This window comes from Schistocerca gregaria, chromosome 6, assembly GCF_023897955.1.
Source record: "Schistocerca gregaria isolate iqSchGreg1 chromosome 6, iqSchGreg1.2, whole genome shotgun sequence".
NCBI classification, from domain to species: domain Eukaryota; kingdom Metazoa; phylum Arthropoda; class Insecta; order Orthoptera; family Acrididae; genus Schistocerca; species Schistocerca gregaria.
Genome location: NC_064925.1, coordinates 254,027,157 through 254,053,443, shown reverse-complemented (window position 1 = coordinate 254,053,443; position 26,287 = coordinate 254,027,157). Strand labels below are relative to the sequence as shown.

Here is a 26,287-nt window from a genome sequence, read left to right as displayed (position 1 = left end):
TGTTCTGACACAGTGCCCATTATTACAATATTGTCAAGATAGTCGATGCAGCAAGGAGCCTTCACCATGAGTTAGTCAAAAATGCGTTGGAAAATAACCAGGGTGCTAGCCACCCCCAGCATTAAATGTTGATATTAATAAAGACCAAAAGGCATGCTCATGACAAGCAACTGTTTTGATGTGTAATCTAATGAAACCTGCAGGTAGGTCTCAGCTTAGTCAAACTTGGAAAAGAATTGACCCTCAGCCCATTGTGCAAGTAATTCATCAGTTTGAAGCAGAGCATATGTGTCAGTTACAGATTGTACATTGACGGTAACCTTAAACTCTCCACAAAATTGTAGCAGACTCTATGGATTTTTGATAGTCCCTAATGGCATAATCCACCCACTTGTTGAAATCAATTGTACAATACTTAGTGATGTCAACCTATCCAATTTGGACTTAACTTGTTCACCTAAGGACATAGTACAGGCCGCACATGGAGAAAACATGGCTGAGCTGAAGGTTTAAGGATGATACCGGCAGTGAAGTTGTTCACACATTATAATCACTTAGAAAACAAATCTGGAAATTCAGGACACAATGAATTTAGGTCTTTATAAGGAACTTGATATGATGCAAGATGTACAGTGTCAGTAACAGAAAATTCAAACGCATTGAAAATGGTTAACCCAAATAAATTCTCAGTATGAGGATCATTAACAATCAAGTACGTGATAGTATTGACTACACATTTGTGAGCTTGGTGGCCGTAAATTTACCAGGAACAGGAGTATGCTGTTTATTGTAGCTTACCAGGTGGTGAATGACAGGAGCCAACAGCCAAGCCCAGCCATGCGTACATTTGAGAGGTGAATTGAGAAACAGTCGCTCCAGCATCCATTTGAGGCAACAATGGTTTGTTCAACACAAAACACTTCAATAAAGATCTTATTATGGCCTGCAGACGACAATTAAAGAGAATGAATATCAATGTCCATTTGTTCTGAGGTTTGCTGAGAATGACAAAATGATACATTCTTCTTGTGACATTTGCGGTATGACACCCACTGCCTGGGGCATGCTGCTGTCTCATGTTTCACAAAGCATGACGGAAATGCTCATTTTTGCCATTGAGGTTATTCATTGTGGCCAGGTTTTCTGGTCTGTGTGTCACTGACTTTCTCTTCACATGATGAGCATGATGCTCTGCACCAATGTCATTCACTACTAACCATGGTGACATCCCCCACACGTTGATTTGGTGGCCTGCAGTGTAGGAGGCTCAAAAGGCCTGAGCAATGTTTAAAACTACAGACAAGGATGGTCACTCAGACAAATTTCTTTGCCAGTGTTAGGCAGGATTACATCCCTAACCATAGAGACTGCATAGGATTCCTTAGAAATCCTGGAGCTCCACTGCTCAAGCTCCATAAGATTGTTTTAGCTGCTTGCTGCATGGGTAAAATTTTATGCACATGTTAAGCATATGGGTGCAATTGCAATGATAAGAAGACAACAAATTACATATTTCATCAATGGAGAGTGAGGCCAGTTCCTGCAAAGTGCCCAGTTGATGAAACAACTGGTTCATGAGAGAAGAAATCCGCAACAGAAATGAAGCCTTACAAGTGTACGGGTCAGCCACCCTAAAGACAATGAAGTTCTGGCAGAGCCATATTTCATATGCTTCCCAATCTCAGCAGAGTTGTCGTCTGGCAGAAATGGCAGCAGGTGCATGTGAGACTGTGGGGCCAGAATATTCAAAATACCCACGTGTTTTCCCAAGGCAGCTGTAGTAAGTCATTGCTGGTGGAGAAGTGATTAAAATATAACCTCCATGGAGAAGTTACACAAAAAAAAAACAGCCACTGAAGTTGAATAATCAAAAGTTCTCCTCATTGCTACTTCTGTTCTAACTCTGAAAAAAATAAAAGGCATGGCCATGAGAAACCAACAACTATTTATTAGGTCACAGTGTGACAGTGTAAACATAAGTAGAACAATACAGTTTAGTGATATGTATAAGACTGCAAGCCAGAGCTGATGCACCACCATATAAAGAGCATTTGCCTGCCAGGGGCCACTGGCTATTGGCTGCAGGTGATTGAGGCACCATCCATGGCTAGCGGCCTCTGGAGGGGACCCGAAGCAGCTGATTGGTGCAATACTGCACCACGGTAGTAGCAGAGGAGGTGTAGTAATGTGTCAGTTACTAAAGTAAGGATCCCATACTGTGGGGGAATACTTCAGAGGACTATGGATAAGTGTAATGTAGACAGTCTCTTTAGTACATTTGTTGTTCTAAATATTACACCAACAAAATACTGTCTTTGGTTCATTTTCCCCACAACATTTTCTATGTGATGGTTCCAATTGAAACTGTTTGTAATTGTAACCCTCAGTATTTGGTTGAATCAACAACCATTAAATTTGTTTGAGTTATTGTGTACCCAGAATTTGATGGATTTTTTTTTTTTTTTTAGTACCCATGTAGAAGACATCACGCTCTTCATTGCTTAAGAACAGTTGCCACTTTTTACACCATGCAGATAACTCATCTAAATTATTTTGTAATTTGCTTCAAACTTCTGATAGCTTTACTAGATGGTAAGAGACACGACATCTGCAAACAATGTAAGAGTGCTGCTCAAATTGTCTCCCAACTCATTTATATAGATGAAGAGCAGCAGAGTGCTTATAATGCTTCTTTGTGGAACCCTGGATATAACTAGTTAACTTCAACATTTCTGACAGGAAATCTCAACTCTAATAGCATAACTGAGATGATACTAGATAAGTCAGCTATTTCTTTAGAGGCTACTCATTATGAATGGTGTCAAAAGCCTTCTGGAAATCCTAAAATATGAAATTAACTAGAGACTGTTGCCAAAACCACACATTATTTAGCATTAGTAAAGAGCCTGTTGTGTTTCACGGGTATGAGATTTTCTGAATCCATATTTCATATATGTCAGTAGATCATTTTCTTTGTGGTATTTTCTAATGTTGAAACACAGTATATGTTCCAAAATCCTACTACAAATAGATGTTAATGATATGTGTGTATAATTTGGTGCATTATTTCTATTTCCTTTCTTGTGTATTGATGCGACCTGTGCAACTTTCCAGGTACAGGTCTTTCATGAAGTGAGCAATTGTATAAGATTGCAAAATATTGAGCAATTTCATCAGCATACTCTGAGAAGAACCTCATTTCTATCTGGTTTGCCCTGGAATACTTTCCTTTATTAAGTGACTTAAGCTGCTTTGCTACACTGAGGATGTCGATATCCAAATTACTCATGCTGGCAGCTATTTAAATTCTGTAATACTTGCTCCATCTTTCATGGTAAAAGAACTTCGCAAAACCATTTTTAGCAACTCTGCTTCAGCAGTATTGTCATAGTAACAGTACCATTGCTGTAAAGCAATGAAGGTATTGATTGTGTCCTCGGTGAATTTTGTTTTGGGGTCATTAGACCTAATGCATATAAAAAAAAAATACTGGTCATGAAAGAAAGCATGGTATTGATTGCGTCTTGCCATGGCAAACATTTCTTATGACCAGAACCTCTTTCAATTTTGCTGATAGATTTAGAGAGGGAGGTCTACTGTATTGTCACAAACATTTTCTGTTCATGTAGTCTCCTGAACTAGTTCTTCTTCAGTAGCACTATAGTCCTTGGTGACTCTTGGCTTCTTTAATGATCTTCCTCCACACTTCTCGGTTATTTGCTGCTCTTTTCCACCCCCGGACTCCCATACTGGTGAGATCCATTATTATGACATCAACCCATCTTCTTCTAGGTCTAACTTTTCGCCTTTTTCTTTGGAATTCTATCCTCTGCCATTCTCTCCAAGAGTCCAAGCTATTGTTAAATTTTACTGTGTCCCTACATTGTATTAACTCTTGTAATTCAGCATTGTAGCATATTCCCCAGCCTTCTTCCTCACTTATTGTCCCATAGATTGTGTGTAGTATTTTCCGCTCAAAGGTTCTTAGTGTATTTTTATCATGTTCTATCAATGTCCATACCTCTGACCCCTATGTGATAACTAGATGGACTAGGGAATTATATATCAACAGTTTTGTTTTTCTTGTAACAAGGCTATTTCTGAAAAGCTGCATATTTGTAAACTAAACTCTGTTTCCTGCTTCTATTCTTTCCCTTATAGCCTTTCCAATACTGTTATAATTTGTTATTAGGGCTCCCAAGTAGTTAAAAGAGGACACTCCTTTGAAGCAGTTCCCATTGATGTTTAGGTTTTTAGGGGTTCTTCTGGCCTTATATTGTGACATTACCATATGTTTTGTTTTGTTTTCATTTACCATGAGGCCAATTTTTAAGGGTTCTGTTTCCATTGTCTGATATGTTTCTTGGAGTGTATTGATTTTTCTTCCTACTATAGCAATGTCATCAGCTTATGCACATATCTGACTAGTTATGCACATATCTGGCTTATGCACATATCTGGCATAAACATGGTGCCTCTTTTGTAGAATTTATTTACTACACTATGCAGGGCTATATTGAATATGACAGTGGAGAGACTATCACCTTGCTTCATGCCTTTATTAAAGTCAAAGCTTTCACTTGTTCTGCTAAGGACCTTCACTTTTGCTCTTGTCTCTGTCATTGTTGTTCTAATTAGTCTTAATAGTTTAGCATATATATCAACTTCTTCCAGTATACTACATACTTCTTGTCACTTTATGCTGTCAAAGGCTTGTTTGAAGTCGATGAATAGGAAATGCAGAGCTATATCATATTCAAAGAACTTTTCCATCATTTGTCTTATCACAAATATTTGATCAGTTGTTCCTCGCTCTGGTTAAAAGCCACACTGATGTTCCCCTAGTATGCCTTCTGCACACTTCTGTATCCTTTCATTTAATATACTTGTGAAGATCTTTTAAGCTGTGTGTAGGAATGTTATACCTCTATAGTTTTCACATGTTGTTCTGTCCCCTTTCTTATAAATGGCGATCATTATTCCAGTTTTCCAATTGTATGGCATAGTTTTTGTTTCCCATATATCTGATATTAGTGTGTGCAGTTCCTTTATTACAGCCTCACCACCACTTTTTATGGTACTGGGTTTCTAGCCTCATTGGTATCATTGTCTACTTCCAGCCTCACTCTTTCCTGCAGTGCAGCTGTCTCTTCATCTTCTAAGCTGGTGCTTAGTGTATCTTTGAAATACTCTGCCCATTCCCACTATCTGTTCTTCCTCCCTTATCATTTTTCCATCTTTACTGGGCCAGTCCACTGTTTTTGGCTGGAATCTATTCTTCATTTTGCCTACAGCATGACAGAACTTTCTTATTTAACTCTGTTCCTTTAACTCTTCTAGTTCTTGAAGTTTCTTCTTAGTCCACTCTCTTTTTCTTCCTCTTGCACAGCCTGTTAGCTCTTCTCCATAATTTGTATTAGATTTACCCATCTAGTGAAGATGGCTTCACCACACCTCTAGAACCCTCTCTGCCATATGTTGTGGGAGTCACTTTGTCTGGCTCCTCAGTCAAGACCATTTCAGCTTGGGTGACCCTGCCAGTAGCTATGCTGCCACCAGCATAGCTCTTGACTTCAAGGAAATATGCAAACCCTCCCACCCAGCACTGAAGGTGCCTACTATGAGGTGGTGTCCCCTGGGAGGGCCCTGAACTAATTGCTCAAAACAGTTTCTGAGAAAGAATATAGTAGTATTTCAGTTGATGTTTTATGTTAACTATCACCTTTAAACATGTATCTTTGCCAGCATAATGAGGGTAAATTGAAGTCTCAGCCAACTATAATCGTATGAGTTATGAATCTGTTCAAATTGAGACCTAAAGTTTTAGTGGACCTTTCAGCAACATCATATGGAGTTGGTGAATAAGGACAGTGGGAGAAGGTTGGAGGTAAAAGAAAGCAATCATTGATTTGTTTAACTTCTACTCATATTAACTCACAGCAAGAAGTCTCTTAAATTTCACAACAAGCCAAATAATTTGCAAAGCAACCAGCACACATCATCTACTGAATACAGTCAATCCTTTATGTATACTGTGAAGTCCTGGTTAGAAACTTCAGTTGAAGTTATCACCAACTTTATCCAGTTTTCATTACCTAAAATGATTTCTGCTTCAGTGTTTCCTAGGAGGGCTTGGAGACCCGGTTCTTTCCCAACACAGCTACAAGTTTACAACTATAATGCTGACATTTTCTGGGTCCACCCTCATCCTGGGTTTGACCCGTTCCATTTGCAACTGTACCCCTGTTTGAACTTTTTCTAGACCATTTGACCTAAAAAAACCACTCAGTCTGATCCACACACCCCCTGCAGTCAATGTGGAAATCTTCTGGTTTTAGTGAACCCATCATCCTGGTATCATGGATCCCGATATCTCTCCTCCCTATGACAGAAGTCAAGGAACCTGCAGCCTGCACAGTAAGAGCATCATCTGAGCCTCTGATTCAAGCCCTCCAATCAGCTCTGTACCAAGGATTTGCAATTGGTCCTGTCTACAATATTGCAGATGGTGAGCTCCATCTTCATCTGTTTTTTTTTAACACTTCAGTTTCCAGACAGAAACCAGAGCGAACCTCTTCTGATCTGAAGCAACACACATCATTGATACTTGAATAAGCCACTACCTACCTGCAGCTGGCTGTACACTGTGCTTTTTATAGTGTCTGGAAGGACCCATTCCACATATAGGTTGACTCACTGTAGTGTGCTCACAGAGTGCGCACTGGATTTGTTCCCTTCTTAGCAGTCATATCTGCAAGAGGCTCCACCACATGCCTTACAGGGAAGCTACGTGTGTGAAAGCCCAGATCTTTCAGACTGAGACGCTTCCTCTGAAACAAGGCAAGCAATTGCAACTGGTTTGTGATTATTATCAGAAACAGATAGTGCCCAAAATCTGTTTGTCAGACAAACCAAGGAGGTCTTTTGATTAGTCACCGAGTAAGTCTTTCGCTTCCTGCCACACTTTGAAATGACCTCTCACTTGATCCTGGATGAGGGGTTAACCTAAATGTGGGCATTAATTGGGCCAACCACAGCAATGGAACAATTAGGTGACATTTCAACCATACTAGACACCCCTTGGATCCCAATGACTAGCTGCACACAGTGATGTTCATTCGCAATGGTCTCAAGCTGAATGGGCAAAGTCACCTCCCAACACTGCCTGGAGCTGTGAACAGAGGGACACCAACTCGGCTCACATTTGAACTCAGCATTCATAGTCCCTGCCCACACTAAAAAACCAAGCTAAAGGAGGCATAACTCTGAGCTGCATGGTTAATATAAGCAAGTGTATGCCTTGCAAATAGGCAAACACATAAGAAATCAAATATTAAACTACATAAGCACACAGACAAAACCAAATAAGTGACACACTTCTACTTAGTAGCTCATAATATAAATAACAGAGAAACATTGCTGGATGCTGTTTGAATAGAGACTGAGGCGGTTTTAAAAAAAAAAAAAACCTTCCAGAATGAATTTTAAAATGTGGTAGAAACATAGATGTTGATGTATTTGCACCTGAGCTGAGGAAACAACTTTGTTGGTGGTAGAGCAGAGTAAAATTTAGGTCGGATGTAATAATTTTAATTAATACGTTTCTGGAAGTTGCGGATACCACATCATACTTGAACAACTTTGTCCTAGAATACAGTTTCAAACTACAACAGGGAGTGAAATCATACAAAATAAATTAGCACCCCATTTTTAAATTAAACCCTATGAGAAATTCTGAACTGAGCTTCCTGATTAATTTATCATTATGAAGGACCCATTTTAGCTTGTTAGCCTGCTGGATCCCAAGGAATTTTACGATCACAGTATGTTGTTTGAACTTATCATTATTGTTGACTGTTGTGACCTAGTGTTGCACAGAAGCCACCAAACTAGTTGCCCTGGATGTTTAAAGTTTTGTGTGCTAAAGCAATTTGCTGAATGGTCTGAATTACAGACACTTAGAGTAAATAAGAACTTTTTTCAGTTAATCATCCCTCAACTGCACAGAGCTGTAAATGAAGTACTGTGAATTCCCATGAACATAGACCATGGAAGGTTGAGCAGCTGATAGTATTATATTGCTTAGGTTTAGTTCTTTAAGAATGTTTTACACTAAGAATGTTTTACACTTGTGATGCATATCTAAAAATTTGTGAACATTTCCATAAAAACAAGATATTGAGTTGTAAATAGATTAATATTTAAAAATAATGGGATCCAAATACTCAGTCAAACATCATGGTGTGGGTTTCTTGTAATTTCGTCATATCAATGATTCCTTAAAAACAGCTTGTTCAGTTGAGTTAAAAGTGACCTTAATCTTCACAGAATGTTGAACTCTAGTCTGCCTCTGTTTTGATGTAAAAAACATTACTAACTTCCAGTAAAACATGAATTGTGTTCTGTCATTCTGCAATTTAGAATTGTATTCTTTGAATGGGCAATACTGCCATTAAAAACTAAGACTAAAATATTAAAAAAATTATATATATTTTACTTATTTTGCCATATGAAAAATTGTGGCTCACTGCCATTCCATAAATTGCTCAGCATTGTCTTTATTCCAAAAACTGCTGTCACCAAACTAATGGTCTCCGTGGGCAGAGCAAGTGCTCATCACCTTCAGTCAATGAAACTATTTGGTGATGTAAGACCCCAAGAGGATTGTTAGGGGAAAACTCTCAGAACACTGTCATAAGCAGTCATCTTTTGCAATGGTATATGTACACCATTTGTAATCGGTTGGAAGATTCTGAAAATACACATTGAGTGGACCGCTAAATCTAAAGGCACAACATAATATATTTCTTATGGTTTTTGTTACATTATCCTACAGTCATTGTGTTTTTAGCATGACTAGCTCCTGATTTCACACCTTGCTGAAGTTGTGTCCAGTGACTTTGTTAGTTAAATTATTTGTTGTGTGAATGCAAACTGCCTCTTTGATAAGACTGTCCCAAAAAGAGAAAACGCTAGTGAGGAGCTTGAGTGTTTGTGGTCCATCCAGTGTCCTATAGTTCAACAGTTCTCAGCAGTCTGATTTTTTTCTAACTGTCCTAACCACTTTCAGCACTGGTATTCTATCTGTATGTGGTTTATTAGACAACAACAAAAACAATCAATTATTGATAAAATTTATTTAATTGGATAGATACCATATACCATTGAATGTACTTTACAAAATTATATCATTGAATAGTTCAGGAGATTTGAAGTCAAAAACATTTAGATGCATGAAAAACTAGTGCTTGACATGGGACACAGTAAAACTTCAACATCATGCATGATATTTTAGTTTATTACTTCTTTACCACAAACTCTAATGGTAACACACATTGTAGACAATATCTACATATTCCACTGAATAGACCTACAAAATTATATTGTTGCATGATACTCAGTTCAGGAGATAAGCATTGAATGTGTGAAAAGCCAATTTTGCTCAAAATCCAGTGTTTCATAATGAGAGCATTTAGTGACTTACAACAAAATGTAAGCATAATTTCAATTTCTCACTTACTGCTTAAAAGCAAACTATGTTGCAAATGTCATGCCTGATGCGGTGTTTTACTCCATGAATAATGGAAATGTTGTAAACTTTGTTTTGAGAAGGTGTGAAATTATTTGTACTCTAATTCTCAAATACTGGATGAATAAAATCCAGGAATCAGCATGCCATCAATTATGTTGCCGCGAGACTAACAGACAATTTCTTACTATAATTTTGTCTTACTGTGTTAAACTTTTAACATAATATTATATGTCCTAATGATGGATTATGGCAGAATTTTTAATATGGTCAATAATTATACAAAATAATTAAAATAAAATTGTTGTTGCCCTTGGAAGCCATTACATAAGCAATCTGCAAATGTGGCAGTGTACTGTGCCCCAGGTTTCGGAACAGACAAATAGTAATATAGATGCTTTGGCTCTTCATGCAACCTTCTGTCCATAATTCAAGCAGTATGACCAATTAGGTACACAGAATTACCATACAAGCATTTACTAATACATATCACTGTGTTTTCCTTATTTGAATAAATAATCAGATTATTAAGCAACAAGTAGCATAGAGGTGGAATGAGTCATAAAGGAGCATAAATACAGTGTTGCATTACAGAAGAAATTAAGATTTTGCAGAAACATAGCAGATTTATGTGACAGATGACAGTGGTACCATCCACTTATTGCCAAAAAATGGAAAGCTTCAAATCTGACAGCTGACATACTTTATACTCAGTACATTCCATAAAAGAAGTTAGTATTGCTGGCTTGCATAACTTCACTATTGGTTCATTTAAAATATTGGTTATTAGATGGAAAATGGGACAGTGTGTACTATTCAGTGTAAAGGAATAAAGCACAATGTATTTCATGTATTGTTCTTACAACATATGTGAAAATCTCTATATACATAGCCATTATTGCGAATTGTTCTGTAGTTGTTTAACATGAAAAAACCAAGTACAATGTTGCTATATAACCCTGTTAGCAATAGGTATCTGCTTATTGTGTAACTGTTGTTTTGGATGGTGATGGTATGTATGTGTGGCAACAACAGTAGAATTGGCACTGAAAATAGTGAGAGAGAGGGGGGGGGAGGGGGGGGAGGGGGGGGTGCATGTGTTTTTCTACAATCACATGCTGAGTAAATTGTTTCTCATTGGCAGGTTCAGAAGAAAGGAACATTTATTTATTTATTCATCCTTTGATCACTTTGAGTAATTGTATACATCAGGATACACATGGATGGTACACAATTTTTCAGGTGTGAAAAAGATTAAGAGCTTGCATCATATAAAAAAATTAAACACATTCCTACATAAAGCAGTAACAGACAAATTTAAGAAAAATATATCCAATTGTGTTTAAATACAGTAGCCAGCACATCATCTTAATTTTATTCATGTGGAATCTGCAGAAAAATCTTGTACACTTGTATCTAAGTACTAATTTACACCATACATTTACATTGTAACAGCATGCTAAGACCAGGTGACCATTTTAATTTTTGTTTGAAAGCAGACAATGTTTTTAAGTTCCTTCTATTGCTAGGAAATTTGTTATAGAATATACATCCGGCTATTTTAGATGCTTTGTCACTTAACTTGTTTTTTAGTGCTGCGATTATGTATATTTCTGTTCATTAAAGCTGTGCAGTTTATTTGTAAGAGTGTAAATGCTTTATACATGAGGGAGATTTATAATACTATTGTTAATAAATCTTCATTCATTACAATATGTTCTATTTTGTCTGGATTATGTAAACTATTTACATTACATATACTTCTACCAGTATTCATTGTTTTAAATTGTACTTGCATTTACAGATGTGCACCTTGAATCCATTATAATAGGAAGAGCATCTACATTAGAAAAATGCAAAAAAGAGGCTGATATAGATTTGATTGCACATACAGCAGAAGACTGTAAGGTGTATGCATACGAGGGGGAAGTATCTGCTGCACCGTCAATTTCATCCCCAGCATCAGGTTAGTGTACCATTTTTCTGTTGTTACATCTGTCGCCATAGAAGACTCATTGTAATCATTATGTTTTATGGAGTGCATCCTTGTGTTTGGATACCCATGCAAAAATAAACCATATTCACAAACTTTTAAAAATAATGTCCTTTTTTCAAAGGATAAGCCTGATATTATGAAAGGATAGATTACTACTCACTGTAAAGATGACATATTGAGTTGCACACAGACATGATGAAAAGATTGTTACAAATGAGCATTTGGCCAGAGACTTCTTCAGAAAAGAGAAAGGTACACACATTCACATATGCAAACATGCCTCACACACACACATAACTATTACCCCAGACTGCTCTAGCCAGACTGGAACAGAAACACATTGAACAGAAGCAGCAATCCAGAACAATGTGGGGGAGGATAGTAGGATAGGGGTGGAAGGTGGGAGAAGGGGAATCAGCACTGGCTGGCAGATCATGCAGGGACTAGAGGTGGCAGGACAGGGCTGACAGGCACAGTTTTGGGAGGCTGTGGGCAAGGGAGAGGTGATGGAAAAACGAGGAGCAGAAAAGAGAGGAGCAACAAAGGGGAACAGACCAGTGGATGCACCAGCAGAGAGGAGCACACAGTGAGTGAGTGAGTGGAGGTGAATTGTGAGGAGATGACAGGACAGAGAGGTTAAAGCAGTTGGGTGGAGCATATAGTGACAGTATGTTACCACAGGTTTCAAGCTGGAATTTCCATTGTTTGGATTTGTCAAGATGTTAATTTTTATAATTTGAATTAAAATCACTGCTCGTTTAAGGTAGTCTCTTTGTACATACATTCATTGTGTAAGTAACTCAAAATTTTAAGATGCAAGAGGTTACTTCACAATGCATCTGTTGTGTAACTGATGGATGTTCTAAATGAACTACACATGGCTGCTTGAAGTCAAATGTGAAATACTCTTTGCTAGAACATTCCACTACCTCTGTAGCCTACAATTTCAGCAATCAATGCAAAAACGTAAACCTACAAGCCAATATAAAGTTTTGTGTGCATATTTTACATTTTACCTTTTCATTCTAGTTTCTGTAAAACTGTTACAAACATTATATATTGTTATAGAAATATTGCAAAATACTTATGTCACCTGCCTACCTTTACAAGAGCAAAGAGGTAATTTCTTATTCTTCCAGGTTTTTTTGTCACAACTGGACCTATTAGGTCAATTTGCTTTGTTCAGTGATTTTCCACTGAGTAAAGATATTTCATTCATGAATTTCAGTTCGGTAAAGTCTGCAAAAATACCCATCTTTGGCTGTCATAACTTCTACACTGCACTCAAAATGTATTCCAACCAATTTCTTTAGATGTGAGGATCAGTGTGTGTAAAATCAGGTGAATTGGATTAATGATCCAGCAGGTTGTGCTTAAAATTCACCAGAATCACACTGGGAAAACTGTTTTATGAGAAGTTGCATTGTTCCAATTAAAGATACTTTTTTCCTTTGCAATCCGTACCTCTTCTCAAATATTTTCCATCCATTTGGCCCGAAAAACATGCATGGTATTTATTATTACTGTTTGAGCTCTTGCAATGTGATCTGTCAGAAAAATCCTTTTTACATCCAAAATAAAACCTTCTGGCATATGAAATGAATGTCACAGGACCCTTCCAGCCAGTGTTTCAATTACAGTTTCATTTTCTTGTGCTGTGATGGACCCATTTCATATACACTGCAAAAATGTTTGATTTTTTCATCTGGATTATATTTTGGGATGTTCTTTCAGCTTCTTCAGCAGAGGAATGGCCATGCTTGAATCAGCAAGCAAATTTTGAACTGTTGAATAGGAATGAACAGAATCCACCAACTGTGGATGGTTATCATTGGCAATAAATATCATCAAATATGATTATTTTACGATGACAGTATGTACCAGTTGATTGATTTCAGCAAAACACACAGCAACAGACTATTTAAAAATTTATTCAAATAAAACTTTGCTTTGGACAGTTTTGATATCTGACTTTCATCATTGTACAATTCCTATCAATATAAAAAGGGAATTTAACAAAACAATGGAAAATCCAGGATGGAATGTAACAATATTATGAGAAGAAAAGTAGCTACTCACCATATAGCAGATATGCTGAGTCGCAGATAGGCACAACAAAAAGATTTTCACACTTAAAACCTTCAGCCAATGGCCTTTATCAACAATAGACACACATACGCACACACACGACTACTGCAGTCTCAGGCAACTGAAATCACACTGCGAGCTGCAGCACCAGTGCATGATGGGAGTGGCGACTGAGTGGGGGAAACGATGAGGCTGGGTTGGGGAGGGGGAGGGATAGTATGGTGGGGATGGCGGGCAGTGAAGCACTGCAGATTGGGTGGCGGGCAGGAGAGAGGTGGAGGTGGGTGGAAGTAGCAGAAAAGAAGAGAAATAGAGATAAATAAATAAAAAATTATATAATAAAATAAATAAAAAAAGACTAGGAGTGGTGGTGGAATGATGGCTGTGTAGTGCTGGAATGGGAGCAGGGAAGGGGCTGGATGGATGAGGACTGCGACTAATGAGGGTTGAGGGCAGGAGAGTTTCAGGAATGTAGGATGTATTGCAGGAAAAGTTACCACCTGTGCAATTCAGAAAAGCTGATGTTGGTGGGAAGGATCCATATGGCACAGGCTGCGAAGCAGTCATTGAAATGAAGGTCATGTTGGGCAGTGTGCTCAGCCACAGAGTGGTCTAGCTGTTTCTTGGCCACAGTTTTTTAGTGGTCATTTATGTGGACAGACAGCTTGTTGGTTGTCATGTCTACATAGAATGCAGCACAGTGGTTGCACCTTAGCTTGTAGACCACGTGATTGGTTTCGCAGGTAGCCCTGCCTTTGATGGGATAGAAGATGTTAGTGACTGGACTGGAGCAGGTGGTGGTGAGAGGATGTATGGGACAGGTCTTGCATCTATGTCTATTACAGGGGTATGAGCCATGAGGTAAGGGATTGGGAGCATTGGTTGTATAAGAATTGAGTATATTGTGTAGGTTCGGTGGATGGCAGACTACCACTGCGGGAGAGGTGGAGAAGATAGTGGGCTGGACATATCTCATTTCAGGACAGGACGAGAGGTAATCGAAACCTTTGTGGAGAATCTAATTCAGTTGCTAGAGTCCTGGGTGGTAGTGAATTACGAGGGGACTGCTCCTTTGTAGCTGGATGGTGGGGCTTTGGGAGGTGGTAAGGCATGAGAGATTTGTTTTTAATTACGGTCAGTGAAGGCTTTAGTGAGACCCTCAGTATATTTTGAGAGGGACTGCTCATCACTGCAGATGCAATGACCATTGATGGCTAGGTTGTACTGAAAGGACTTCTTGGAATGAAATGGGTGGCCGCTGTCGAAGTGGTGGTATTGCTGGTGGTTAGTAGGTTTGATATGGATAAATAGTCAACACCTTGTTCTGCTGGGCATTGGGACAGCTAGTGTTCAATAGTGGTAAGGCCACTGGCATTAGGAATGTTAGTGTACAGGGAAGTGCCCCCACTGAGAGAATCTCTCCTCTCGTAGACCAGCACCTTCAACCTATTACCCAGAACCTAACCTCCTATATAAAATATTCCAACCATTTCCTCCACCGACTCTCCAAAATTCCTGTCTCTTTACCACATGGTGCTCTGCTCATCACTACTGATGCCACCTCCCTGTACACTAACGTTCCTAATGCCCATGGACTTGTCACTATTGAACACTACCTTTCCCAATGTCCAACGGATTCCAAACCAACAACCTCCTTCTTAGTCACTATGAACTATGTCCTCATCCACAATTACTTCTCCTTTGAAGGAATTACCTACAAACAAATCTGGGGTATGGCTATGGGCACTCGCTAGCACCATCCTATGCCAACCTATTCATGGACCATCTAGAGGAATCCTTCCTAAATACCCAGAATCCTAAACCCCTCATCTGGTGCAGATTCATTGATGACATCTTTGCTATCTGGATCGAACGAGAGGACACCCTATCCACATTCCTCCAGAACCTCAACAACTTCACCCCCCATTTGCTTCACCTGGTCCTACTCAACCAGCAATACCACCACTTTGACAGCTGCCACCCATTCCATACCAGGAGGTCCCTTCCGTACAGCCTAGAGACCCACGGTCATCACACCTGCAGTGATGACCAGTCCCTCTGAAAATATACCTAGTGTCTCACTGAAGCTTTCACTGCCCATAATTATCCTACCCACCTTGTACAAAAACAAACCTCCCATGCCTTATCTTTCCCACCTCCCAAAGCCCCGCCATCCGGCCACAGAGCAGCAGCCCCCTCATAACTCAGTACCACCCAGGACTCTAGTAACTGAATTACATTCTCCACTAGGGTTTTGATTACCTCTTGTCATGCCCTGAAATGAGAAATTTCCTGCCTACTATCCTTCCCACCCCTCCTACAGAGGTATTCTGCCATTCACTCAGATTTTCATATTTTGCTCATTTAGATGTTTCTTGTTTCATCCTCCATTGATGTAATAGCAAATACCATTTGAGGTTTCACGTATGATACTGACACTTAGTATTTGTAGCTTGTTTATTTTTACATCTATTGCTCACTTGGCTCTTTTAAGTTTACTCTTGATTGGTAATGCTCTTTGTATTCCTTCTACATGAATAATCCATTAATGAGAACAATTTTTATCTTTCCAGTTTCTTGTGCTGAAAGTCAGACTACTGGTGTGTGCGTAAACTGGGGTCCTCAGTTTGCCACTCGGATTGAATCAGAAGGACATACAGATGTTTGAAATGTTGTACCAGATATAAATAATTCCTTGTGGCTGTGAAACTAAACAGTTGTTTGTACTCTTATATGTACAGACACTTGACCTGTTCACCAGGTGCAAAAAAGTGATTCTATTTTTTACAATGTATTTTTATGAATCTGTTGGACGATTCATGGACATAGATTTTTCTAAAGAATTTGTACATATCTGAACATATTCTTTTTGTAACAATGTTATTTTTTATCTTTAATATTTGTTGTAAGTTGCTCATAAAATGTATTTCTGGATATGTGGAACATAAAACAAAGAATAAGAGTGTTATGTGTAAAATCAATAATGTTATAAATGAAATGCATTTATGACAGACTGATTTTTGCAAAACCAAAAGTATGTCTACAAAACACACATCATTGTTATAATTCTGCCATATATTAGGCTTTGGTAAACCCGTTACACATGAATGTGTAGTAACATATTAATGGAAAATGTTGTTGAAGCTCCATGTATAAATTCATCAAAGAAAGCTACAGTATCAATGATCTCTTATTCTACTTTAAACCTCAGACTATTGGGTCAGCTGCTCAGCAAATCAAAACATCCTCATTTGTCATTCACACTATGAGATCTAAGTCCCATGCAAATCAATAAAAACAAACTGATCGAAGCCTATAAGTGATCTCTAATTTTATAACATCAGGAAGACATGAAAAGTATAACATGTAAAAGATGCGTCCTTCATCACCAACTAGGTTGAAATCATACAACATAATGTGTATGGGAAATGTAAATGATCAAATGGACATAGCAGCAGCTTCATCAAAACAGGAGGCTTGTTCTTATTACATAAAAACTATACAGCAAGCTGAAGAACTAACAGTTTTATCAATACTGGTGTCGTACTGCAGTGGACAATATCCAAACACACATGAATAGGGCTGAAATAAACACATACACAAAGTCTGATGTTTCATTTGTTGTTTAGTGCTATATGTGAGCTAGGGGTTAAAGATGTAACATAATTTGAGCTGCTGCCAGTACAAAAATATCAAATGTCACAAACTACAGTTACCGATCCTCGAGCTTTGGCGGAAACACAGTATTTTCTTCACAATAAATGTTGCATTGAACTAAAATGTTGATCTTTGCTTGGAATGTACTTCATATTAGTTTCACTGACCAGCATCCAAGGATTTTTGACCATAACTGGGGAAGTGAGCAAACCATAAAACTGCATATACTTTTCCTCAGTCATGTTTTATTGTAGTGAGTTGTTTTAATTGTAATGCATTCACGTTAATGAATTTGGGGAAAAAGTGGTAAACTTAATATGAATACCCAACACCATCTCAAACTTCATTTGCAGGCTTCTGGTTTCCATGCATGACACACCCTGTTGTGTTGTACGAAATATTTTTCTTATTTTCATTTAAATTAGTAATCAGTGTTTGTAGACTTGATCTAATCTCTGAACTGGAAATATTTAATTTCTTAACAGATCTTTCCTTCCACTGAAGAACATCCATGAAAATTTTCTACGTCATTCAACAAAGATGTTTTCTTCTATTTAAAAGAAAGTGACTTCTGAATCAGTGTTTACACATCATCTCATTTATGAACATCCCTATATAAAAAAGCACACAAATTCAGCTATGATAAAATATTCTAGCATTAAAAGCATTTTGTAAGACAGTAGGAATAACATTCTTATAACTGTGAGAAGCAGGACAGGTCATCATCTCATTCTTCATTTACTTAGGAAGAGACATGTGCAAAATAACATAAAATGTTCAATCGTAAGTACATACCACCTTGGGGCTTGCAGGAGTTGGGTGAGGTGGGGACAGGAGGGGACACCTTAAACTGAAAACTGATCCCAGTTAAGTTTGATGCTTGTAAATTTGCCATCGGTAAGAAATTTGCATCGATGTCCAAGGTTCATTCAACACCATTATCCTTCATATCAGGAAGCCAGACTCTAGTCACACATTTGTGCATAATTAGAAGTATTTATTTAATATTAACTTCACTTGTGAACAAATAAATTACATGCAATCTTTAGTCAACAAACTCCTTCTTGAAACTTCCTGGCTGATCAGGTGCAGCACACAAGTTTAATTTGCCAGAAAGTTTCAAGACAGTACACATTACCTGCAAGATGCAAAGAATTGCATCATTAATAGTTGCCTAAATAGCTCTTTAGTTCTTATGCATGTTCTTCAGAAGAATTAAATTTATTTAATGTAACCTGAAAGTAATCAGGGCTTATTACATCTGTTTCACTGCATAATACACACCAAAATAATTTTCTTGGTATGAATTAATTTCAGTAGCTTCTTCGTCCTTAAAGATTTCTGCTTACCCAGGTTGTTCACAAAGCCTCTTCAAATCTTCTCTTTTCACTCAGTCTGTTGTTCAACATTTCCTCCCACTGTAGTTCTCTTCAATTCAGATCATACTTTGCCTTGTCTCGCCGTCTTATTCATGGTCTTCCAGTTGGTCTTCTTCCATATTTTGTCCATTCCTGAGCACTTCTCAGTAGTCTTTGTTTTTCTATTCTTTTAATGTGGCCCAAACCATTTCAGCCAGTTTCCCTGCACAGTTTCTTTTAGGGGACTCATCTGAAACATGTTTCATATTGTTTTATTTCTTATCCTGTCCCTTTCCATCTCACCCAGGATCCTTAATAAAGAGTGCATCTCTGTCACTTGTTTTCTGCTTAGATCTTTCTCTGGCCAGGTCCAACATTCTGATCCTTAGGTCGAAACTATCAGATAACATTATTTAGAGTGTAGCAAAAAATCTACTGCTACTTACTGTAAAGATGACACATTAAGGTGCAGTCTTGTGTTAAAAGTTTAACCAGAATCCAAGATAAAAAAATCTTGAACCTTCCCAAGTTTTTTCCACAATTTCAGCACTACAGCACCAAGTGGCTCACATGTACAACGTGACTACTCAGCCTTAATGCTGAACTCATTGGCTAGCTGAAGTAAGATTGTTAATCAACATTCAAGTTATTGCTTTTATTGTGGTTGGTATTTTATGTCAATTACCTATCATATCTTATGAACTATTTTATCTTTTTTTCTTTTTGGTAAAAAGAATAATTTTACATTAACTGTGTAAATCATTGATATGCATCTAACTTATGTCGACACTAAGATCATTTTCCTGGTTGATCTATGAATTGAACATATAATTATCATTAATTATTCATTAAAAACAAAGATTCCAAAACTTACCAAGCGGGAAAGCGCCGGTAGATAGGCACAATAAATAAAACACACAAACACACACACAGAATTTCTAGCTTTCACAACCGACGGTTGCTTCTTCAGGAAAGAGGGAACGAGAGGGAAAGACAAAAGGATGTGGGTTTTAAGGGAGAGGGTAAGGAGTCATTCCAATCCCGGGAGCGGAAAGACTTACCTTAGGGGGAAAAAGGACAGGTGTACACTCGCACACACACACGTATCCATCCGCACATACACAGACACAAGCAGAAAATATGTGTTTTATTTATTCTGCCTATCTTCCAGCACTTTCTGCTTGGTAAGTCTTGGAATCTTTGTTTTTAATATATTTTTCCCATGTGGAAGTTTCTTTCTATTTTATCTACATCATTAATTATTCAATACTAAAGACACTACAAGGAAGCTCAACGGCATCATTCTGCTTAACAAATAACAACATTGATTAAGTACAGAAACTTTAGTGTAAAAGGGTATTTGCAATGAGGCGTAAGAAGGAACACCTGACCAATTAAACATATTTCACACCCTTTACTGTCTGTCTACTCCCATACTAAGGACGTGGATGACTGGAAAATTCATATGTGCCTCATCATCATCATTCATTCATTCATTCATATTCATTCATTCATACACGGTGACCCACAAGTCTCATCATGGAAGAGAGCCTTCAGGAATGTGGAAATGAGTCAACTTATACTGTAATAGGCAGAAGGAACCACTTCCAGTAACTACCACAAAGTATACTAACATCAAATTATGGCTAGTGCTACTATACGCAACCTAAAAATTATGGGAATTACTTATCAACTAATTTACATACACTGTTGTTGTGGTCTTCAGTCCAGAGACTGGTTTGATGCAGCTCTCCATGCTACTCTATCCTGTGCAAGCTTCTTCATCTCCCAGTACCTACTGCAACCTATGTCCTTCTGAATCTGCTTAGTGTATTCATCTCTTGGCCTCTGCGATTTTTTCTCTCCACGCTGCCCTCCAGTGCTAAATTGGTGATCCCTTGATGCCTCAGAATATGCCCTACCAACTGATCCCTTCTTCTAGTCAAGTTATGCCACAAATTTCACTTCTCCCCAATTCTATTCAAAACCTTCTCGTTGGTTATGTGATCTACCCATCTAATCTTCAGTATTCTTCTGTAGCACCACCATTAGTTATGTGATCTACCCAGCTAATCTTCAGTATTCTTCTGTAGCACCGCATTTCGAAAGCTTCTATTCTCTTCTTGTCTAAACTATCTATCGTTCACATTTCACTTCCATACTAGGCTACACTCCATACAAATACTTTCAGAAATGACTTCCTGACACTTAAATCTATACTCAATGTTAACAAATTTCTCTCCTTCAGAAACGCTCTCCTTGCCATCGCCAGTCTACATTTTGTATCCTCTCTGCTTCGACCATCATTAATTAATTATTTTGCTCCCCAAATAGCAAAACTCATTTACTATGTTAAGCATCTCATTTCCTAATGTAATACCTTCAGTATCACCCGATTTAATTCCATTATCCTCGTTTTGCTTTTGTTGATGTTCATCTTATACCCTCCTTTCAAGACACTGTCCATTCCGTTCAGCTGCTCTTCCAGGTCCTTTGCTGTCTCTGACAGAATTACAATGTCATCGGCGAACGTCAAAGTTTTTATTTCTTCTCTATGGATTTTAATTCCTACTCCGAATTTTTCTTTTGTTTACTTTACTCCTTGCTCAATATACAGATTGAATAACATAGGGGACAGGCTACAACCCCGTCTCACTCCCTTCCCAACCACTGCTTCCCTTTCATGCCCCTCGATTCTTTATAACTGCCATCTGGTTTCTGTACAAATTGTAAATAGCCTTTCACTCCCAGTATTTTACCCCTGCCACCTTTAGAATTTGAAAGAGAGTATTCCAGTCAACATTGTCGAAAGCTTTCTCTAAGTCTACAAATGCTAGAAACGTAGGTTTGCCTTTCCTTGATCTATTTTCTAAGATAAGTTGTAGGGTCAGTATTGCCTCACATGTTCCAACATTTCTATGGAATCCAAACTGATCATCCCCGAGGTCGGCTTCTACCAGTTTTTCCATTCGTCTGCAAAGAATTCATGTTAGTATTTTGGGGCCATGGCTTATTAAAATGATAGTTTGGTAATTTTGACATCTGTCAACACCTGCTTCATTTGGGATTGGAATATTATATTCTTGAAGTCTGAGGGTATTTCAACTGTCACATGCATCTTGCTCACCAGATGGTAGAGTTTTGTCAGGACTGATTCTCCCAAGGCCGTCAGTAGTTCCAAGGGAATGTTGTCTACTCCCGGGGCCTTGTTTCGACTCAGGTCTTTCAGTGCTCTGTCAAACTCTTCACGCAGTATCGTATCTCCCATTTCATCTTCATCTACATCCTCTTCCATTTCCATAATATTGTCCTCAAGTACATCGCCCTTGTATAGACCCTCTATACACGTCTTCCACCATTCTGCTTTCCCTTCTTTGCTTAGAACTGGGTTTCCATCTGAACTCTTGATATTCATACAAGTGGTTCTCTTTTCTCCAAAGGTCTCCCTACTTTTTCTGTAGGCAGTATCTATCTTACCCCTTGTGAGATAAGCCTCAACATCCTTACATTTGTCCTCTACTCATCCCTGCTTAGCCATTTTGCACTTCCTGTCTATCACATTTTTGGAATGTTTGTATTCCTTTTTGCCTGCTTCATTTACTGCATTTTTATCTTTTCTCCTTTCATCAATTAAATTCAATATTTCTTCTGCTACCCAAGGATTTCTACTAGCCCTCGTCTTTTTACCTACTTGATCCTCTGCTGCCTTCACTATTTCACCTCTCAAAGCAACCCATTCTTCTTCTACTGTATCTCTTTCCCCCCATTCTCGTCAATTGTTCCCCAATTCTCTTCCAGAAACTCTTTACAGCCTCTGGTTCTGTCAGTTTATCCAGGTCCCATTTCCCCAAATTCCCACCTTTTTGCAGTTTCTTTAGTTTTAATCTTCAGTTCATAACCAATAGATTGTGGTCAGAGTCCACATCTGCCCCTGGAAATGTCTTACAATTTAAAACCTGGTTCCTAAATCTCTGTCTTACCATTATATAATTTATCTGAAAGCTGTCAGTATCTCCAGGCTTCTTCCATGTATACATATGCTAATAAGTCAAATTCATCATGAACACTGCTCTCTGTGACACTGGATGCCACCTGGTGGCATCAAGGGCAAATGACATGGTAACAGAAGCACCTAAGCAAAAGCAGACAAGGATGGAAAGTCACTTTAATGAAGACATGGGCTGCAAATGGGGAAATCCATTCAGATAAGTGACTCTGACAAAGGGCAAAATTCTGGACCAACCTGTTGGAGTCACTGTTTGGCAGCATGCACAAGGGAGTCATCATCTTCAAACCTTGTTCCACGAAGAGAGTCTTTCAGTTTCCCAAGGAGATGATAGTCACATGGAGCCAGGTCAGGACTGTAAGGCAGGTGTTTCAGTGTTGTCCATCCGAGTTTTGTGATCGCTTGCATGTTTTTCTGACTGACATGTGGTCATGCATTGTCGTGCAACAGCAAAACATCCGGCTTTTGCCGATGTGGTCGAACACGACTCAGTCGAGCTTGAAGTTTCTTCAGTGTCGTCATATATGCAACAGAATTTATGGTGGTTCTACTTGGCATGATGTGCAGAAGCAAGAGTCCTTCGTAATTGAAAAACACCGTAGCCTTAACTTTTCCAGCAGAAGGTGTGGTTTTGAATTTTTTTTTTTTCCTTGGGTGAATTTGCACGATGCCACTCCATTGATTGCCTCTTCATCTCTGGTGAAAAATGATGGAGCCAAGAAATTCATCTCTACCATTCGAATTAGAGCGAGCACGGAGGCTTTCAGACAGTCGTTCTTCCCGTGAACCATACGAGACTGGAACAGGAAAGAGAGGTATGACAGTGGCACGTAAAGTGCCCTCCGCCACACACCGTTGGGTGGCTTGCAGAGTATAAGTGTAGATGTAGATGTAGATTCTCGCACTATTCCAAAAGTTCACTGCACACCATTTTTCTTGTTTCTTTGTGAGCCACTGTCAACATCATGGGAACCTACCTGACACAAACCTTTTTTAGCGCCAACACATTCAGTATTCTGCAAACACTTCCTTCTCCAATCCCAACGTAGCGTGACAATTCATTCACTGTGCTGTGTCTGTCAGCACTCACCAATTCGTTAACTCTCTGCACATTGTCTGGAGAGTGTGCAGTACGAGGCCTGCCATTGTGGGGACAATCCTCAATATTGCCGTGCCCACTTTATCACATAACCTGTTTTCCCACCGACTAACTGTTCTGTGATCGACAGCAGCATCTCCATACACCTTTTCAAACCTCTTGTGGATGTTACCCACTGTCTCATTTTCACAGCAAAGGAATTCTATGACAGCACGATGCTTCTGACGAATGTCAAGTGTAGCAGCCATCTTGAAGACATGCTGTGATGGTGCCACTCATGGGAACAGGTTGAACTAAGTTTGAAAACAAGCGGGAAGAATGTATCTACACACTGTAAGACTTTCACACAAGCAGAATGAAAACTATTTTTACAAAAGTAGTGTGCATTTCTTTTGGAGTGACCCTCATACGACTGTGATGGTGTTATCCTAATGCATTATGTTCCTACACAGCAGACCGTCAATACACAGTATTACTGTTTGTTTGTGGAGCATCACCTGCAACCAGCTTTGCAAAAGAAGCAGCGAGACTTTCTGCGCAACCCACCCATCATTTTGCACGACAATGCGCGGGCGCATACAGCGCAAGCTGTGGCTGCTCTGTTCAATAGATGGGACTGGGAAGTACTATACCATCCACCATACTCCCCGGACTTAAGTCCTTGTGACATTGACTTGATTCCGAAGATGAAGAAACCACTTCGTGGCAATCGCTTCAGAACTGTACCAGAGATTCTACAGGAAGTAGACCGCTCCATTTGCACCATAAACAGAACAGGCTCTGCTAATGGTACACTATGCCTTCCACATTGCTGGCAACAGGTTCTACACAATGCTGGTTACTACTTTGAAGGACACTAACACGTGCAAGCATGTAACTCTTTTGTATCGGTTGTGAATAAATAGTTGACACTATTTATGTTCCAAATGTCGTATTTAAAGCATTACTGGCACATATGTAATTGATGTATCTTCAAGAGTAATACACACTTAGAATAGATCAAGCTTCAAGATTTATTTTGAATATTAATTTAGTTCTCTGATAGATAATAAATTTTAAAATATTGATAACAGGGAGGATCATTATCCTTGGGGAGAGGGGGAGGGGGTCCAGAATGTAAGGTGAGATGAGTTATTGAGCAGTGGTCTTTGAATGCTAGGTGGCTCTTGTGTCAAGAAAATTGTGGCCCAACCTATACTCCGGCACAGTCTTTTTGACACACTATTGTGCCACAAGCTAGGCTCGTGCCTGGTCTCCAAAGCTCCAAGTGTTAAAGACTTTCTTATGGAATATGTAGTTCAGCAAATTTATGATTTAGTTTTCATTTAAGGAAAATAATGCAGGAAGTTATCTTAGGGAGTTTGACTAATACGACGAGGGACATCATATTGATGATCTGCAGGTTGAGAAATTACAATGCGAGTCCCACATCGTTCAATCATTGGTCCACTACTTTTCTCCCTTTATGTTAATTATCTGCCTGTTTATTTGAATCAGAGACAGAATTAGTTCTGTTTTCAGGTAAGACAGACATACTTGAGAAGCTGAGCAAAGAAGCATCAACAGAGAAAATAATAAATGTTATTTTTGTGAAAGTTGCTGAATAGTTTAGCACAACGGAGCTAGCATTCATCTTTGAATAAACACAGTTCACCCAGTTTTTTACTATAAGAGATATCTCACCTCCTATTAACCTAGTATACCAACAAGAAATAATAAACAGTGTAAAAAATTTTAAGTTCCTCGGTGTGCATATTGAAGGAAGCTTAAACTGGAAAAGTCTTATAATAGACCTGCTAAAATGTTTAGACTTGGTTACTTTTGTCATAAGAATAATTGACAACTTTGGGGGTACAGAAGTTAGTAACTTAACGCATGTTGCGTATTTTCATTCTTCGGTATCTTATGGAGTAATACTCTGGGGTAACTGTTTGCTTGGGCATGTGTGGAATTTACACAAGTACATCCTGCAGGTATCTTGTTATGCTGTTGGGTATATTAAGGACAGTAAATTTATTCACTTATGAAACATTTTATCAAGAATCCATCTAAGAATAACAGAGATATTCACAAGAACAGCAATAGAAGAAACAATGATCTACATTACAGTTTGATGAATCTACCTTTGGTATGGAAAGGAGTGAAATATGCAACTATAAAACCTCTTAACAATCTATCCTGAAAAGTAAACTGTTTAACAAATAGCATAAATGTTTTCAGGTGTAGATTAAAGAAATTTCTCTTTAAAAACTCCTATATCACAGAGAAATTCTTAAATAGAGATAATTAGTCATCAAAAACTACTTGTAAATGGCCAGTATACAGCCATACAAAATTATTCTTTATTTTTATTTAGTTGTACATAAGTATTCTATGCTTCTCCTGTTGACATATTCCACAATGTTTGCCATGAATTTTATCTACAGAACAAGTAACTATCTGATAAAACAAACCTCCTGGGTAGTATCCTTTTCTCACAGTCTGACCACTCCTACTTCCAAAAAATTCAGAAGCACCCCCAACCACCCAACCATCCTTGTAACCTAGGAGCATC

General features: G+C 38.5%; 1 protein-coding gene across 1 annotated transcript in view; it reads left to right on the top strand.

The window, feature by feature from the left end:
• The window catches only part of LOC126278818 (neural-cadherin-like), a 157,233-nt gene extending 140,555 nt beyond the window's left edge, over window positions 1-16,678 (top strand). The window contains exons 20-21 of the mRNA XM_049979092.1: window positions 11,334-11,495; window positions 16,187-16,678. Of these exons, the coding sequence (XP_049835049.1) occupies window positions 11,334-11,495; window positions 16,187-16,281 (257 nt within the window). The 3' untranslated portion in view covers window positions 16,282-16,678. The remainder of the gene's footprint in view (window positions 1-11,333; window positions 11,496-16,186) is intronic.
• Window positions 16,679-26,287: the final 9,609 nt, after the last annotated feature.